The sequence below is a fragment of the Emys orbicularis genome, chromosome 2, assembly GCF_028017835.1.
Source record: "Emys orbicularis isolate rEmyOrb1 chromosome 2, rEmyOrb1.hap1, whole genome shotgun sequence".
Taxonomy (NCBI): Eukaryota; Metazoa; Chordata; order Testudines; family Emydidae; genus Emys; species Emys orbicularis.
The window spans coordinates 135,415,902-135,429,957 of NC_088684.1; the positions used below are offsets into that span (position 1 = coordinate 135,415,902).

A 14,056-nucleotide genomic window follows, 5' to 3' on the forward strand; every position below is an offset into this window, starting at 1 on the left:
CAACCTCCCTCTGGATGGGACGCCGGAGTTTGTGAGAGCTACCAAGGGGCAGAGCATGCACTCTGGGAGTCCAGAGGGGCGAGCCTGGCCCAATTCTCTGTCTGTACAGTAACTGGGAGCGCGTTGTGCTGTGCCGTACGGTCCTGTGGGAGCACTTCCCAGGGCTGCAGAGTGCACCCTCTCCTTGTCCCCAGGATCAGCTCCCCAGCACGCCTTCAGCGCTTTAGTGGTCCGTTGAACCATTTCCTATGGGCACTTGCCTCCCTTGATCTGTGCTCCCTCGGAATGGGGCTCCGGGTCTAAAGGCACCTCCAGTCCCATTACAGCGTCAGGAGCCCAGACTGTTCAGAGCTGCTGGGCCCACAGAAGGAGGCTGGAGTCCCCGGAACAGCAGTGCAAGAGCAAAGAGCTTTGGGGTATACCTGGCGCATGTGTGAAGTTCACCTGGTTTTGCATCAGGACCACAGACTGGTCAGAACGCTGGGAGTTCAGAGTCAGACCCCAAGCAGGCCCTGGGGTTTCTAAGGTTCCCTATAGCTTTAGTTCTCCGCCACTACCCCAATCCACATAATCCTTCTCAAGGAACAGCCCCACATGCAACCCTGCGACCATCCCCCACTCGCACCCAGCTATTATTCAGAAGCTCTTCCTGCACCTAGACTCCAGCTCCTGCCTTCATCCCACTGCTGCTCTTCCTCCCTGATACAAACCTGGCAGCTCTGGACACTTCATTCCACCTGCTGCTGCTAGTGGTACCCAGCCTCCCCATAGGTGCTGGAACTAGAGGCGCTGGGGGGGTGCTGCCTCACCCCTTGGCTTGAAGAGGATTCCATCATATACAGGGTTTACAGTTTGATTCAATGTCTCTCGGCACTATACAAATTGTTCTGGCGCCCTTGCCCACCTGGCCATACAGCTCCTCCTGTCACAAACCCTTTCAGAAGCCTTGGCTCGTCGTGCACCTTGAGAATACATGCCGGTAACACGTCCCTGTGTGTTTCCACTATAGCCAGGAGAGACACTAAAGTCAGCCAGCCCGGATACCTTCTGCTCACGCTCGCAGAGCTGGCATGGGGAGGGTTGCAGATGGAAAACTCAAGGCACCGCTTTTGGGAGGGCAGGGAGCTGTTAGCGACACGTTAACCCTTGTAACCGTGGGAGCAAGTAGCTTGGATCCAGAGTTTGATCTCTGATATGTTGTCTGTCCGGGGTCTTCCTACCCTTGTGCTGGACTTGGGGAAGACTGGAATAAAATTCTTTCATCTCTCCGATTTGGATGTCTCTTGCCCCCTATCCATCTGCCTCTCTCACTCCCTGCTCTGGCAGATTTATGGGGGTGTGGGTGGCAGTCCGTCGGCCTTTGTTCCGTCTGACCCAACCTGCTGTTGAAAGGGGGATCCGCCGTGGGGCTGCTTGTGAGGGACGCAATGATTTGGCTGGGTGCTGGGGATGGCTTTGCTGCTGGGTTTTTAACCCTCCGCCCTATCCTGTTTTGTTCCCAGCCTGTGGAGAGACCCTCCAGGACAGTCAGGGGAATTTCTCCTCCCCAGAGTTCCCCAATGGATACCCTGCACACGTGCACTGCGTCTGGAGGATATCGGTCACGCCGGGGGAAAAGGTACCAGAGCCCACCCCGAAGTGTCTGGGGTGGGGCACACAGTTGCAAAGGGCTGGGGGTAAAGGGATTAAATGAGGGAAATCCAGGTGTTGAGTGGTGCTTTTCTTTCTTGTTCCTCCTTCTTCCTAGTTCCCTTTTCCTTTCTCTGTCTCTCCCCCCCCCCCCTTGCTCTCCTTCCTCTTTCTTCCCCATTTTTCCCTTCCTGCCTTTCACTCTCTGTCCCTTTTCCCCTCTCCCCCCTTTATCTTCTTCTCAGTAGCCCCCCCTGGTGGAGCACTGGATGTAATGCCATACAAATCATCACCTTCTCTCCTTCCACTCCTTTGTGCCCCTTGTGTTGTGGTTCCTTCCGCCACACACTCTCTCTCTCTCTCTCTCTCTCTCTCTCTCCCCCCCCATTGGCAGGTCAGCCCCAGCTTCCAGTGTGCAATGTGGTGTTTGCTTTCTCATGGCAGCACCCCCACTCTGGCTGGGATCCCATGTGCTGGGAAATGTCTTGACAGCCGCAGCTATTTAACTGCGCGCTCCCCAAGCTCCACTGCGCGGCTCCGCATTACCAAGGATCCACTGGAAGGGTCTCGATACGGAGCACAGGGCAGGGCGCAGAAACAGGAGTGGGAACCGCTCCTTCGCTGCGCCCCATTGGAACGTTACCCCCTCCTCCCATCTCATGCTTTCAGGGTCACCAGGCTCCGATCAGTTAGGGATGGGAAAGGCCAGGAGAGCATGTGCCTTCAACGGGGGGGGGGTTGGGTCCATCCTCCCCTTCCCACACTGCCAATAGGAGGGGATCCCAGCAGGATCCTGGCTTGGAGACAGGGGGTCAGGGAATGCAAAAGGTGTGAATCACTGCATTCGAGCCATCAGAGCCATTTACTCTTTGGGGCAGGGACTGTCACTTTGTTCTGTGTCTGTACAGCACCTAGCACCATGGGGCCCTAGTCTATGGCTGGGGCTCCTAGGTGCAATTGTAATACAAATAGATAATGATCATTAGAGCACTGAGCCCATCCCCCTGCAAGGACAGGGTACAGGCCCCAGAGCCGGGACATCACACTGATGTGCTGCTTCGCCTTTGGCTGTGCCTGCCTGTGTGGGAGGGGCAGTGGGAAGGTCAGTAGCCAGCAGCTGGTGCCTCTTGGGGGTCTGAGCGCTCCTCCCTAGAGTGGGAGTCACCAGAGAACAGGGGCAGTTTGAGCCAGGACCCAGCCAGCCTGCTACTTGGGTCACAAGCAGTGGGGACCTTACTCTTCAAACAGCCTGGTTCTCCCCTTTACCCTCAGCCTGTGTAGCCAGGCACGGTGGTTCAACCCTCCCATTCCGCCCTGCTGTGCTACCCACTAATGGGATGGCTTCATGTTCATGCCAACTGGGGATGGAAAAGGCCTTGTGGGCCATCCCCAGGGGGGTTAGCGCAAAGGCAGGGGCTATTCCCTGGGGCTTTGGCCAGCCTGTTGGAAATGTCCCAAGCACAGGGGGGCTCCCAGTGCTTGCCTGGAGAGGGACTCAGAAATATCTCTCCTTTGGGAAGCTTTTCCCCCTGATGATCTGCCTGAAGGCCCAATCCAGAGCCTGCTGAAGTCACTCGGAAGGCTCCCAACGAGTTCAAGGGGTGTTGGATCAAGCCCTAATTGCTCCTCTTGTTCAACTTTACCCCATTCCTATTAGTCAGACCATGCTAAAGTTCCCCATCCCCCCACCCCAGCCTTGCTGTTTTCTGCCTGTGAATCGTGCCAGCAGGCGGCTCTCTTGGCTTTCCATAGTTAGCAGCTAGCCAAGCTAAGCAGCTTTACGTATTTAGTGCCTCTGGCTGCCATATCTCAATGCAAGCACCTGTCCATCCCTGAGCCCTTCAAGACTTTGGAGAAGGACCCAGATCTGACAATGCCCACACTTGGGTTATAAATAAATTAATGGAGATATCCTATCTCCTAGAACTGGAAGGGACCTTGAAAGGTCATCAAGTCCAGCCCCCTGCCTTCACTAGCAGGACCAAGTACTGATTTTGCCCCAGCTCCCTAAGTGGCCCCCTCAAGGATTGAACTCACAAACTTGGGTTTAGCAGGCCAATGCTCAAACCACTGAGCTATCCCACTGAGTTGTGATCTGGAGCTAGGCTCTGCAGTCTAGGCCCATTTCTAGCTGGAGGAGTTAATCAGTAGAGCTTTACGCAAAGTCACGATTGCCTGAGTTGGGGTTTCGTTACGGACTCATAGCTTGGGCCAGGTTCACATGAACCTGGGGCCGGTGCTTTGCTTTTCTGACGCCCTGGGATGCTTGTGGTTCCCACCTCAAAATCAAATGAAACTCTGCTATTTCAGCGGGACTTCCGTTTGAGTTTCTGCCATTTATTCCACCCTGAAGTTCAAAGCTAAACCCAGGGTGCATGGCCTCCCGCGAACACTTTCCTGTGTTAACTGACATCTTTCCTCAGCCAGCGGTTGCAGCGCCCAACAATACTTGCCTGGGGTGATCACAATAACAGATGGGCCTTGGACTAGCTGCAGTGCAAACGCTCTGCTTTCAGAAGTTTGGGCCTGTGACTAGTGATTTGGGGTACCTCACTTGCTAGCTTCCCAACTTGAAGTGCCTGAATGGGATTTTCAGACAATGCTGAGCATCCCCCTCTGCAAGTCGGGCCCCCTGTAGGGTGTCTAGTCACTTCTGGAAATGTGCAGGCCTTTGATCAAAGTGGCATCTGGACACGGTGGCTACCGGAGCCCTATACCTGAGGTGGATGAAAGAACTTTAGTTGAGCAGAGAATGAGATTAGTTCATGACTGCACCAAGTGGAAAGCCCTACTGCTGCTTTTGGGTTCACGCATCCACCCCTGAAGCCTGTTGGAGGGAGATGGCTGGAATGGCATAATGATCGCTTGGGTGGGTTTGAACCTGTGAGCTACAGTACTGCAGCGCAGACTAATACCACATCAGCTAAAGGAGTAGCTCTGTGAGCTGGCACCAGTAGTAGGCTATAATAGACTCATAGACTCATAGACTTTAAGGTCAGAAGGGACCAATATGGTCATCTAGTCTGACCTCCCGCATGATGCAGGCCACAAAAGCTGACCCACCCACAACAGAATCTTCCAGCCTGCGACCCCTGCCCTATGCTGCGGAGGAAGGCGAAAAACCTCCAGGGCCTCTGCCAATCTACCCTGGAGGAAAATTCCTTCCCGACCCCAAATATGGCGATCAGCAGTACCCCGAGCATACAGGCAAGATTCTACAGCCGGACCCTCATTTTACCCGCGATTGCACGTTAATGCCTAATTGACTGTAATCACGTTATCCCTTCAAACCATTCCCTCCATAAACTTATCAAGCCTAATCTTGAAGCCAGAAAGGTCTTTCGCCCCCACCGTTTCCCTCGGAAGGCTGTTCCAAAATTTCACCCCTCTGACGGTTAGAAACCTTCTTCTAATTTCAAGCCTAAACTTCCCCACGGCCAGTTTATATCCATTCGTTCTCGTGTCCACATTACTACTGAGCTGAAATAATTCCTCTCCCTCCTTGGTATTAATCCCTTTGATATATTTAAAGATAGCAATCATATCCCCCCTCAGCCTTCTTTTGGTTAGGCTAAACAAACCGAGCTCCTCGAGTCTCCTTTCATAGGAAAGGTTTTCCATTCCTCGGATCATCCTAGTGGCCCTTCTCTGTACCCGTTCCAGTTTGAGTTCATCCTTTTTAAACATAGGAGACCAGAACTGCACACAGTATTCCAAATGAGGTCTCACCAGCGCCTTGTATAACGGAAGGAGCACCTCCCTGTCCCTACTAGAAATACCTCGCCTAACGCATCCCAAAATCGCATTAGCTTTTTTCACAGCCACGTCACATTGCCGACTCATAGTCATCCTGCGATCAACCAGGACTCCGAGGTCCTTCTCCTCCTCCGTCACTTCCAACCTATGTGTCCCTAACTTATAACTAAAATTCTTATTAGTCATCCCTAAATGCATCACCTTACACTTCTCACTATTAAATCTCATCCTATTATTTTTACTCCAATTTACAAGGTCATCCAAGTCTCTCTGCAGAATATCCCGATCCTTCTCCGAATTGGCAATACCTCCCAATTTTGTGTCATCCGCAAACTTTATCAGCCCACTCCTACATTCGGTTCCGAGGTCAGTAACGAATAGATTAAATAAAATCGGACCCAAAACCGAACCTTGAGGAGCCCCACTGGTGACCTCCGTCCAACCCGACAGTTCACCTTTCAGTACTACCCGCTGCAGTCTCCCCTTTAACCAGTTTTTTATCCACCTCTGGAATTTCATATCGATCCCCATCTTTTCCAATTTAACCAATAATTCCTCGTGCGGCACAGTATCAAACGCTTTACTAAAATCTAGGTAAATTAGATCCACCGCATTTCCTTTATCTAGAAGGTCTGTTACTTTCTCAAAGAAGGAGATCAAGTTGGTTTGGCACGATCTGCCTTTCGTAAACCCATGTTGTAATTTGTCCCAATTGCCATTCACCTCAAGGTCCTTAACTACTTTTTCCTTCAAAATTTTTTCCAAGACCTTGCATACTACAGAAGTTAAACTAACAGGTCTGTAGTTACCCGGGTCACTTTTTTTCCCCTTCTTAAAAATAGGAACCACATTAGCTATTTTCCAGTCCATCGGTACCACCCCCGAGTTTACAGATTTATTAAAAATTATCGCCAAGGGGCTTGCAATTTCTCGCGCCAGCTCCTTCAATATTCTAGGATGGAGATCATCCGGTCCGCCCGATTTAGTCCCATTTAGCTGGTCAAGTTTGGCTTCCACCTCTGATACTGTAATGTCAATTGCCCCTCCTTTATTCCCCTGTGTCCCGCTCCCTCTATTCCTAAGCCCTTCATTAGCCTTATTAAACACCGACGCAAAATATTCATTTAGATATTGTGCCATGCCTAGATTATCCTTAATCTCCACTCCATTTACATGCTTCAGCGGTCCCACTTCCTCTTTCTTTGTTTTCTTCCTATTTATATGGCTATAAAACCTCTTACTATTGGATTTAATTCCCCTCGCGAGGTCCAACTCTACACGGCTTTTGGCCTTTCTCACCGCATCCCTACATGCTCTGACCTCAATAAGGTAGGTTTCCTTGCCGATCTGCCCCCTCTTCCATTCTTTGTACGCTTTCTGTTTTTTCTTAATCGCCCCTTTGAGACGCCCGCTCATCCAGCTAGGTCTAATTCTCCTGCCCACTAACCGTTTCCCCTTTCTCGGGATCCAGGCCTCGGACAGCTCGTGCAACTTCAGCTTGAAATAATCCCAGGCCTCATCTGCCTTTAGCTCTCTAAGTATGTTAGCCCAATCCATTTCCCTAAGTAGTTGCCTTAATTTATTAAAGTTGGCCTTTTTGAAATCGTAAACCTTAGTCACAGTTTTATTTCTGTTAATCCTTCCATTTAGTTTAAACCGAATCAGCTCATGGTCACTCGAGCCAAGGTTGTCCCCTACTATCATTTCCTCAACTAGGTCCTCACTACTCACCAGCACCAAATCTAAAATGGCATCCCCCCTCGTCGGTTCAGCTACTACTTGCTGAAGGAATTCATCTGCTAGCACGTCTAGGAACATCTGAGCCCTATTATTGTTACTAGCATTTGTTCCCCAATCTATGTCCGGGAAGTTAAAGTCCCCCATGATCACACAGCTCTTATTAGTTTTTACTTCCTTAAAAACATTAAATAGTTCTTTGTCCGCATCCAGGCTAGATCCCGGCGGTCTATAACACACCCCAAGCAGTATCTCAGGGGAGGCTCTAGTAGTTCTTTTACCCAGTGTAATCATTGCCCAGACAGTCTCTGTCTTATCCATTCCATCACTTATTATTTCTTTACATTTTAGTTCATTATTCACATACAATGCCACACCCCCACCTTTACCTTTCTTCCAGTCATTCCTAAACAGCACATACCCTTCCATACCTGTACGCCAGTCATGACTACCGTTCCACCATGTCATGGACTAGCCATCAGAGGGGGAAGAGGCACTCACTTGGCCAGTGTGTGTTACCATAGGGTCCCTCCATGGGGGGAGTTCAATCTCTGCTTGTTTTCCCTCTCAGATCATCCTGAACTTCACGTCCCTGGATCTGTACCGAAGCCGGCTGTGCTGGTATGATTACGTGGAGGTGAGAGACGGGTTCTGGAGAAAGGCCACACAGCGAGGTAACCAACAGGAATCTTGGGCGGGCGGGCCAAGCTATGCTGTGCTGCTGGAAGTCAGCCCCTCTAATTACCCCTTCCTCCACCATTAACTCCCAGCTCCAATGATGCTCTCCCTCCCTGCCTTCTCTGCTTTATTTGCTTGTGGCAAGGAAATTTCCGCAGCGATGCTGACCGATCCACATGCCGTCAGCCAGAGTAGGCAGAATAACCAGTGTCTTGGGCCTGGTTTTCCTCTCACTCACCCCATTGGTTTAAATGGGGTTAATCCCAATTGACATGAGTGTGAGATCAGAAACTCACCCACAGAATCATAGGGATATAACGCTGGAAGAGACATAAGAACGGCCACACTGAGCCAGACCAAAAGTCCATCTAGCCCAGTATCCTGTCTTCCGACAGGGCCAATACCAGGTGCCCCAGAGGGAATGAACAGAACAGCTAAACATCAAGTGATCCATCCCCTGTCACTCATTCCCAGCTTCTGGCAAACAGAGATTAGGGACACCATCCCTGCCCATCCTGAATAATAGCCATTGATGGACCTATCCTCCATGAACTTATCTAGTTCTTTTTTGAACCCTGTTATAGTCTTGGCCTTCATAACATCCTCTGGCAAGAAGTTCCATAGGTTGACTGTGTGTTGTGTAACGAAATACTTCATTTTGTTGGTTTTAAACCTGCTGCCTATTAAACATCAAGGAATCATCTAGTCCAGTGTTTCATAAACGACTGGTCTGGGGACTGGCGTCAGTCCCTGAGATCTCCCTGACATAGTTTAGGAAGGCAGCAAACTGGTCCCTGGTATCAAAAAGGTTGAGAAACAGTAACTAGTCCATCCCCTAGTGCCGAGGCAGGTTTAAGTCTACCTAGATCACCCCAGACAGGTGTTTGTCTAGCCTGTTCTTATAAACATCCAATGACGGCGATTCACTCCCCCATGTTCACCCACATCTTCCAAGTGCTTTGCAAATTAAGCTAGTGCAACTCCGTCAACCTCAGTGGAATGACCTCTGCATGCGTGAGCGCTGCATGTGACCATTAGCAGATTAACCTAATCCGCATGGCCCATCTGGCAGGCAGGCGAGTCAGTCACCCCATTCTGGGAAACAGAGGCACAGAGAGACATGATGGGCCAGATTTTCCAAAGATCTCAGCCCTCCCTCAGCGAAACTCTTTTGAAAAATCTGGCCCTTGAAGACTCACCGAGGGTCACACAGTGAGTCAATGCTGGGAACAGAACCCAGGAGTTACTTGATTGCTAGTCCCCGGCTCAACCACTAGCCCACGTTGCCTTTTAAAAATGGCTGATTCAGACTTACGGCTGTACGAGCCATTTTCAACCAACCAGCGTAGGGGCCTGCAGAATTCCTTACCCAGGGGCAAAAGGGGAGGACCTTCCTGGTAACTTGCTCTAGCCCTAGAACTTGATCTCTATGACAATGATGACATAAATGTTCCCCAAAATTCCACATCCTCACATTCTGGGCCACTTCTCTCTCTCTCTCTCTCTCTCTCACACACACACACACACACACTCACACACACAACCCCTGGAAACATCAGAAGTTTGTGAGATTGCCATAGAATGGCCATTTTCCCATCCCAAACTGGCCACATTCCAGTGTCAATCAGGTATTGTCGGGAAGCGATGTTGCCTTGCCAAATGCTTTGCTCCACAACTGCAATGCAGGGAGCAGAGGGCGTGAGCTGCTGGCAGTAAATGCCATCGAGAGATACCCAATAAAGCACGTGTCCTTCTCCAGGTAGGTTCTGCGGGAATAAGCTCCCCGAGCCCATCATCTCCACCGACAGCCGCCTCTGGATTGAGTTCCGCAGCAGCAGCAACTGGGTTGGCAAAGGGTTCTTCGCCGTCTATGAAGGTACCGGGCTCTGCCCCTGGGACTGGCTGAGTCGTTCGTGTTGGTGCGGGGAGGGAGGTGATTCCAGGGGGGAGAGATTCCACGCAGTATCTCAAGGGTTACTTTTCTTTGGGGAGGGCTGATTAGGATTGTCGGTGCTAAGCCTTCTCCTGGGAATGGGCTGGGTGGTACCAGGCCCTCCAGATAACTTTCTCCCCGGGGGCTGCCCCCGAATGCTAGGGCCAGCCTGGCAGCAACACCACCGCTCCCCCAGGCAAGCATCACCCTGCTGTGCACTGGCTGGGCCGCTGCTTACAGCCGGGCTGGCATTACCTTCTCTTGCAGCCATCTGCGGGGGAGAAATGAAGAAGGATAACGGCCACATCCAGTCTCCGAACTACCCGGATGAATATCGGCCCAACAAAGTGTGCACCTGGAAGATCACGATCTCCGAGGGCTTCCATGTGGGGCTCACCTTCCAGTCGTTCGAGGTATGGGCAGCACGAGTGTCCAGCCTGCACTGTGAGTGCGTGCAGGGCAATGGGCACAGGGCATGGAACCTTGACGCTTGCCGTGGCCCAGATCCTGAGACATGCTGAGCCTCTGGGACTCTCTCTGGCCCTGTTGAGGCTGGCAGGAGCCCAACACCTCTTGGGATTTCACCCAACACTTCGGTAGCCTGAAGATTCCAAAGCGCCTCCGAAGCATTAATTGGTGAATCCTTGCAGCTGCTGGGCAAGGGGGCAGCATTGCCCAGTGGATAGGGCATTGGGCTAGGCTTAAACGTTCTATTTCTGGCTCTGCTGTGACATACTGGGTGACCTTGGGCAAGTCACTTTCCCTCTCCAGTCCTCAGTTTCCCCATGTGGGTGTAATGATCCTTTAAGCTTCCTGACGGAAAAGCCCCATATAAGAGTTAGGTATTGCTATCTTACCCACGGTAGAGCTGAGACACAGAGAGGGGAAGTGACTTGGCCGAGGTCACTCAGCAGGTCAGTGTTGGGATTATAACGCAGAATGCTTGATTCCCTATCCTCTGTTTAAACCCCTTCTAAATCCCTTTGGCAGCACTGAGAATCTGAGCCCTAGATCACACCTCACTCATGTTAACAGCAATTCCCATTGGGCTGCAGCAAACTCCTCTCTTTTCACCATCCCCTCCTCTTGCCCAACAACAGGCAGGCTCACAGAAGTCACCATATGCCTCCACTCCGTAAGCAAAGCCACAAAACGGAGTCATCGGCACTCATCCGAAGTCACCCGCTGGCTCTTCTCATTAGAACAGCATTCCTTAGCAATGAGAAACCTACCAGCAAGCTCGCTGCAGAGACCATCAGAACTCAGAACATCCATCCCCTGGGAAATCCTGAAATTGCAAAATTTCCTTGTGCCCGAAATCACATTGACAAGTGAAAATTTCCAAAAATTCCCATGAAATTAAATTTCAAAAAACATGGTTTTGTGCTAATATCGAAACGATCTTGTCGAAGTGCTTGGTGTTGAAGGAAGCGTTTTGACTCTTGATATGATATTAATCAAAATGTAGCGCTTTGCCCTTATCGAAACAAAACGTGCAGATCATTTTTCTTCCAAAATATTGATGACAAAATAGCGAAACGTGTCGATTCCGTTGAATCGATGTTTTCCGACAGCAAACGGTTCCACTGGAGGATTTCTGCCCAGCTCAGCTCTATAGCGGTAGGAAGCCAGCATGGGCTTGAGATCAGAGCCAAATGGGGCAGGGAGTTGTATAATTGCACCTCAGCTGCACCTTGGAACAGCTCCGCCTAGGCAAGCGTCATTTGCCTTTTCAGGGTCTATGTACACTGCAGTGGAGAGGTCTGATTGCAGCAGGGGGTGCCATCCCCGCGCTAGCTTTGATTGAGGTAACTTGCTAAAAATAGCAGTGGAGACTTAACAGCGCAGGTGAGTCCATACCGGGGATCCAAGGAGGGCTTGTATTTGGGCTGCTAGCCCGTGCGGCCCTGCCTTCACCACTGTTTTTAGCAAGCTACCTCAATCAAAGCTAGCCCAGGTACACGTGCTGCAGTGACACCTCCCACGCTTAGCACAGACATGCCCGTAAATGCACTTTACCTACCCCTTGTGGGCTTGCTTATGCTTTCTCGGTGGTGTAAATCAGGCGTCCCTGCTGAAGGCATTAGGATCAGACCAGTATAGAAGTGGTTCAAGTGAAAGCAGAATCAAACCCTGCATCCCCAACTTCCATTTTGTAGCTGCAGTACCATGACCCCCACTCATACACCTGGTCTATACCTCTCAGGCCTGGTTGCATGTCGAGTTTGTGTACTGGGGTATGAAATTGCTCGCACCTTAACTGAACCTGTAACGTTTCTCCTTTGGATCAGTTGAACTAGGTCCTACTCCGTTCTCTGCCACTGACCTGCTGGGTGACCTTGGGCAAGTACCTTCCGTGCCTCAGCTTCCCAAATTTTAAAATTATGGTATTGCCCCTGCCTGCTGGGGCTGTTGTTCAATTGCTTTGGGATCATTAGCTGAAAGGAGCTAGAGCTACCAAGTGAAAGCACAATGGTTTTGGCCATTGCTACTGGATTTGGGAGTTAACCTCAGCAGGTGAAGTTGCCATCTGACTGATCAGGCCCCTGAGCAGCTGAGGGATCCTTGGGAGCCCTCTGGTGAACTGCTGTCTTGCCTGCTCCCCCCGTCCCAGATCGAGCGGCACGACAGCTGTGCCTACGATTACCTGGAGATCCGGGACGGCAGCACCGAGTCGAGCAGCCTGATTGGCCGGTACTGTGGCTACGACAAGCCCGACGACATCAAGAGCACTTCCAACAAGCTGTGGATGAAGTTTGTCTCAGACGGCTCCATCAACAAGGCTGGCTTCGCCGTCAACTTCTTCAAAGGTACCGGAGCCTCCTTCGTCTCTCCTCTGCCAGCAGCATCTGGAGCTCATGTGGCAATGGACCCTTTCTTCTGAGCCTCCTGGTGTATGGGGTGGGCTTGGCACAGCGTGCCGGGGTGGATGGACTCTGCTTGCCAGCGGGAAAGGGGCAGGCTGAGCTGTTCCCTCATGTCAGCTGGGGGAAGCTCTTTGGCTTTAAAATCCCAACCTTTATCTTTGGGCTTCCAGGAGCAGAGGGACCAAAAGCCAGCCCAGTCCAAGGTATGGCCCAACCCTCTAGCAACTGGCCGGGAGCTTAGCTTGCTCAGAGGCCTCTCTCTTTTCAGGCCACTGCTCCCCAGTTTTTCTCCTGAGTGCTCAATTGGGGCTGCAGTCCCCAGCCCTGCTTGGTTCCTGTCCTCCATGGGGGGCTCTGAGAATGGCACTGCCCCCCTTGCTGGCCAGCGCTGAGACGTGGCCCTGGCAGCCTGTTCCAGGTGTCCCGCTACCAAACCCTTTCTCTGCTTTTGTCCCCTCGCAGAGGTAGACGAGTGCTCGCAGCCCAACAATGGCGGGTGTGAGCAGCGCTGCGTGAACACCCTGGGCAGCTACCGGTGTGCCTGTGACCCTGGCTACGAGCTAGCTTTGGACAAGCGCCGGTGTGAGGGTTAGTATCTACGGGTGGCCGTGACCCTTCCCTTGACCCTGCTGACCACCCCAGAGCTGTAACTGCTCTTCCCCCCTGCACCTAGCCCTGCACTGCTCCAGCACACCCATCTGCTTCTGAGCGGTGCCTGGCCTAGAACAGTCAAAGTGTCACGCAGGAGGGAAGCCTGGCCAATGCTCCCATGCTTTGTACCCTGCAGCCGCCTGCGGAGGCCTCCTCACCAGACTCAACGGCTCCATCACCAGCCCTGGCTGGCCCAAGGAATATCCGCCCAACAAGGACTGCGTCTGGCATCTGGTGGCGCCTTCCCAGTACCGCATCTCGCTGCAATTCGAATTCTTTGAGACCGAGGGGAATGACGTGAGTACCAAGGCCCCATCTCCTTATGGGAGGAGCTCCTCCTTTCTAAACTCCTCACCGCCACCTGCAAAAGACCAGCTTGCTGCAACTCCAGGTGCAGATCCCTGCAAAGTTGCAAGCCCCGGCATGCATGGTCTGGGGGTAGGGGGAAACGTGGCTGCAGAGGGAGGTCAGATGTTCATTTCTCATGGTGTTTCTACGTCCTGGTAAGTGCATGGGTCAAAGCCAATGTAGTAGCTCTCAGAGGAAGTGAGGGACTTTTCTACATCGGGTTGGTTGTTGCACTAGATTCATAGACTCTAAGGCCAGAAGGGATCACAGTGATCATCAGAGAACTTCTCTGAAATTAATTCCTGTTTGAACCAGAGCAGATCTTTTAGGGAAACATCCAATCTGGATTTTAAAATTGCAATTGATGGAGAATCCACCACGACCCTTGGTAGATTGTTTCAATGGTTAGTTACTCTCTTTGTTGAAAACGTACCCCTTATTTCCAGTCTGAATTTGT

At 51.5% G+C, this 14,056-nt stretch overlaps 1 protein-coding gene across 1 annotated transcript in view; it reads left to right on the plus strand.

The window, feature by feature from the left end:
- The window catches only part of BMP1 (bone morphogenetic protein 1), an 86,429-nt gene that overhangs the window by 59,932 nt on the left and 12,441 nt on the right, over nt 1-14,056 (plus strand). The window contains exons 8-14 of the mRNA XM_065397851.1: nt 1,503-1,618; nt 7,694-7,796; nt 9,560-9,676; nt 10,001-10,146; nt 12,348-12,543; nt 13,063-13,188; nt 13,388-13,548. Of these exons, the coding sequence (XP_065253923.1) occupies nt 1,503-1,618; nt 7,694-7,796; nt 9,560-9,676; nt 10,001-10,146; nt 12,348-12,543; nt 13,063-13,188; nt 13,388-13,548 (965 nt within the window). The remainder of the gene's footprint in view (nt 1-1,502; nt 1,619-7,693; nt 7,797-9,559; nt 9,677-10,000; nt 10,147-12,347; nt 12,544-13,062; nt 13,189-13,387; nt 13,549-14,056) is intronic.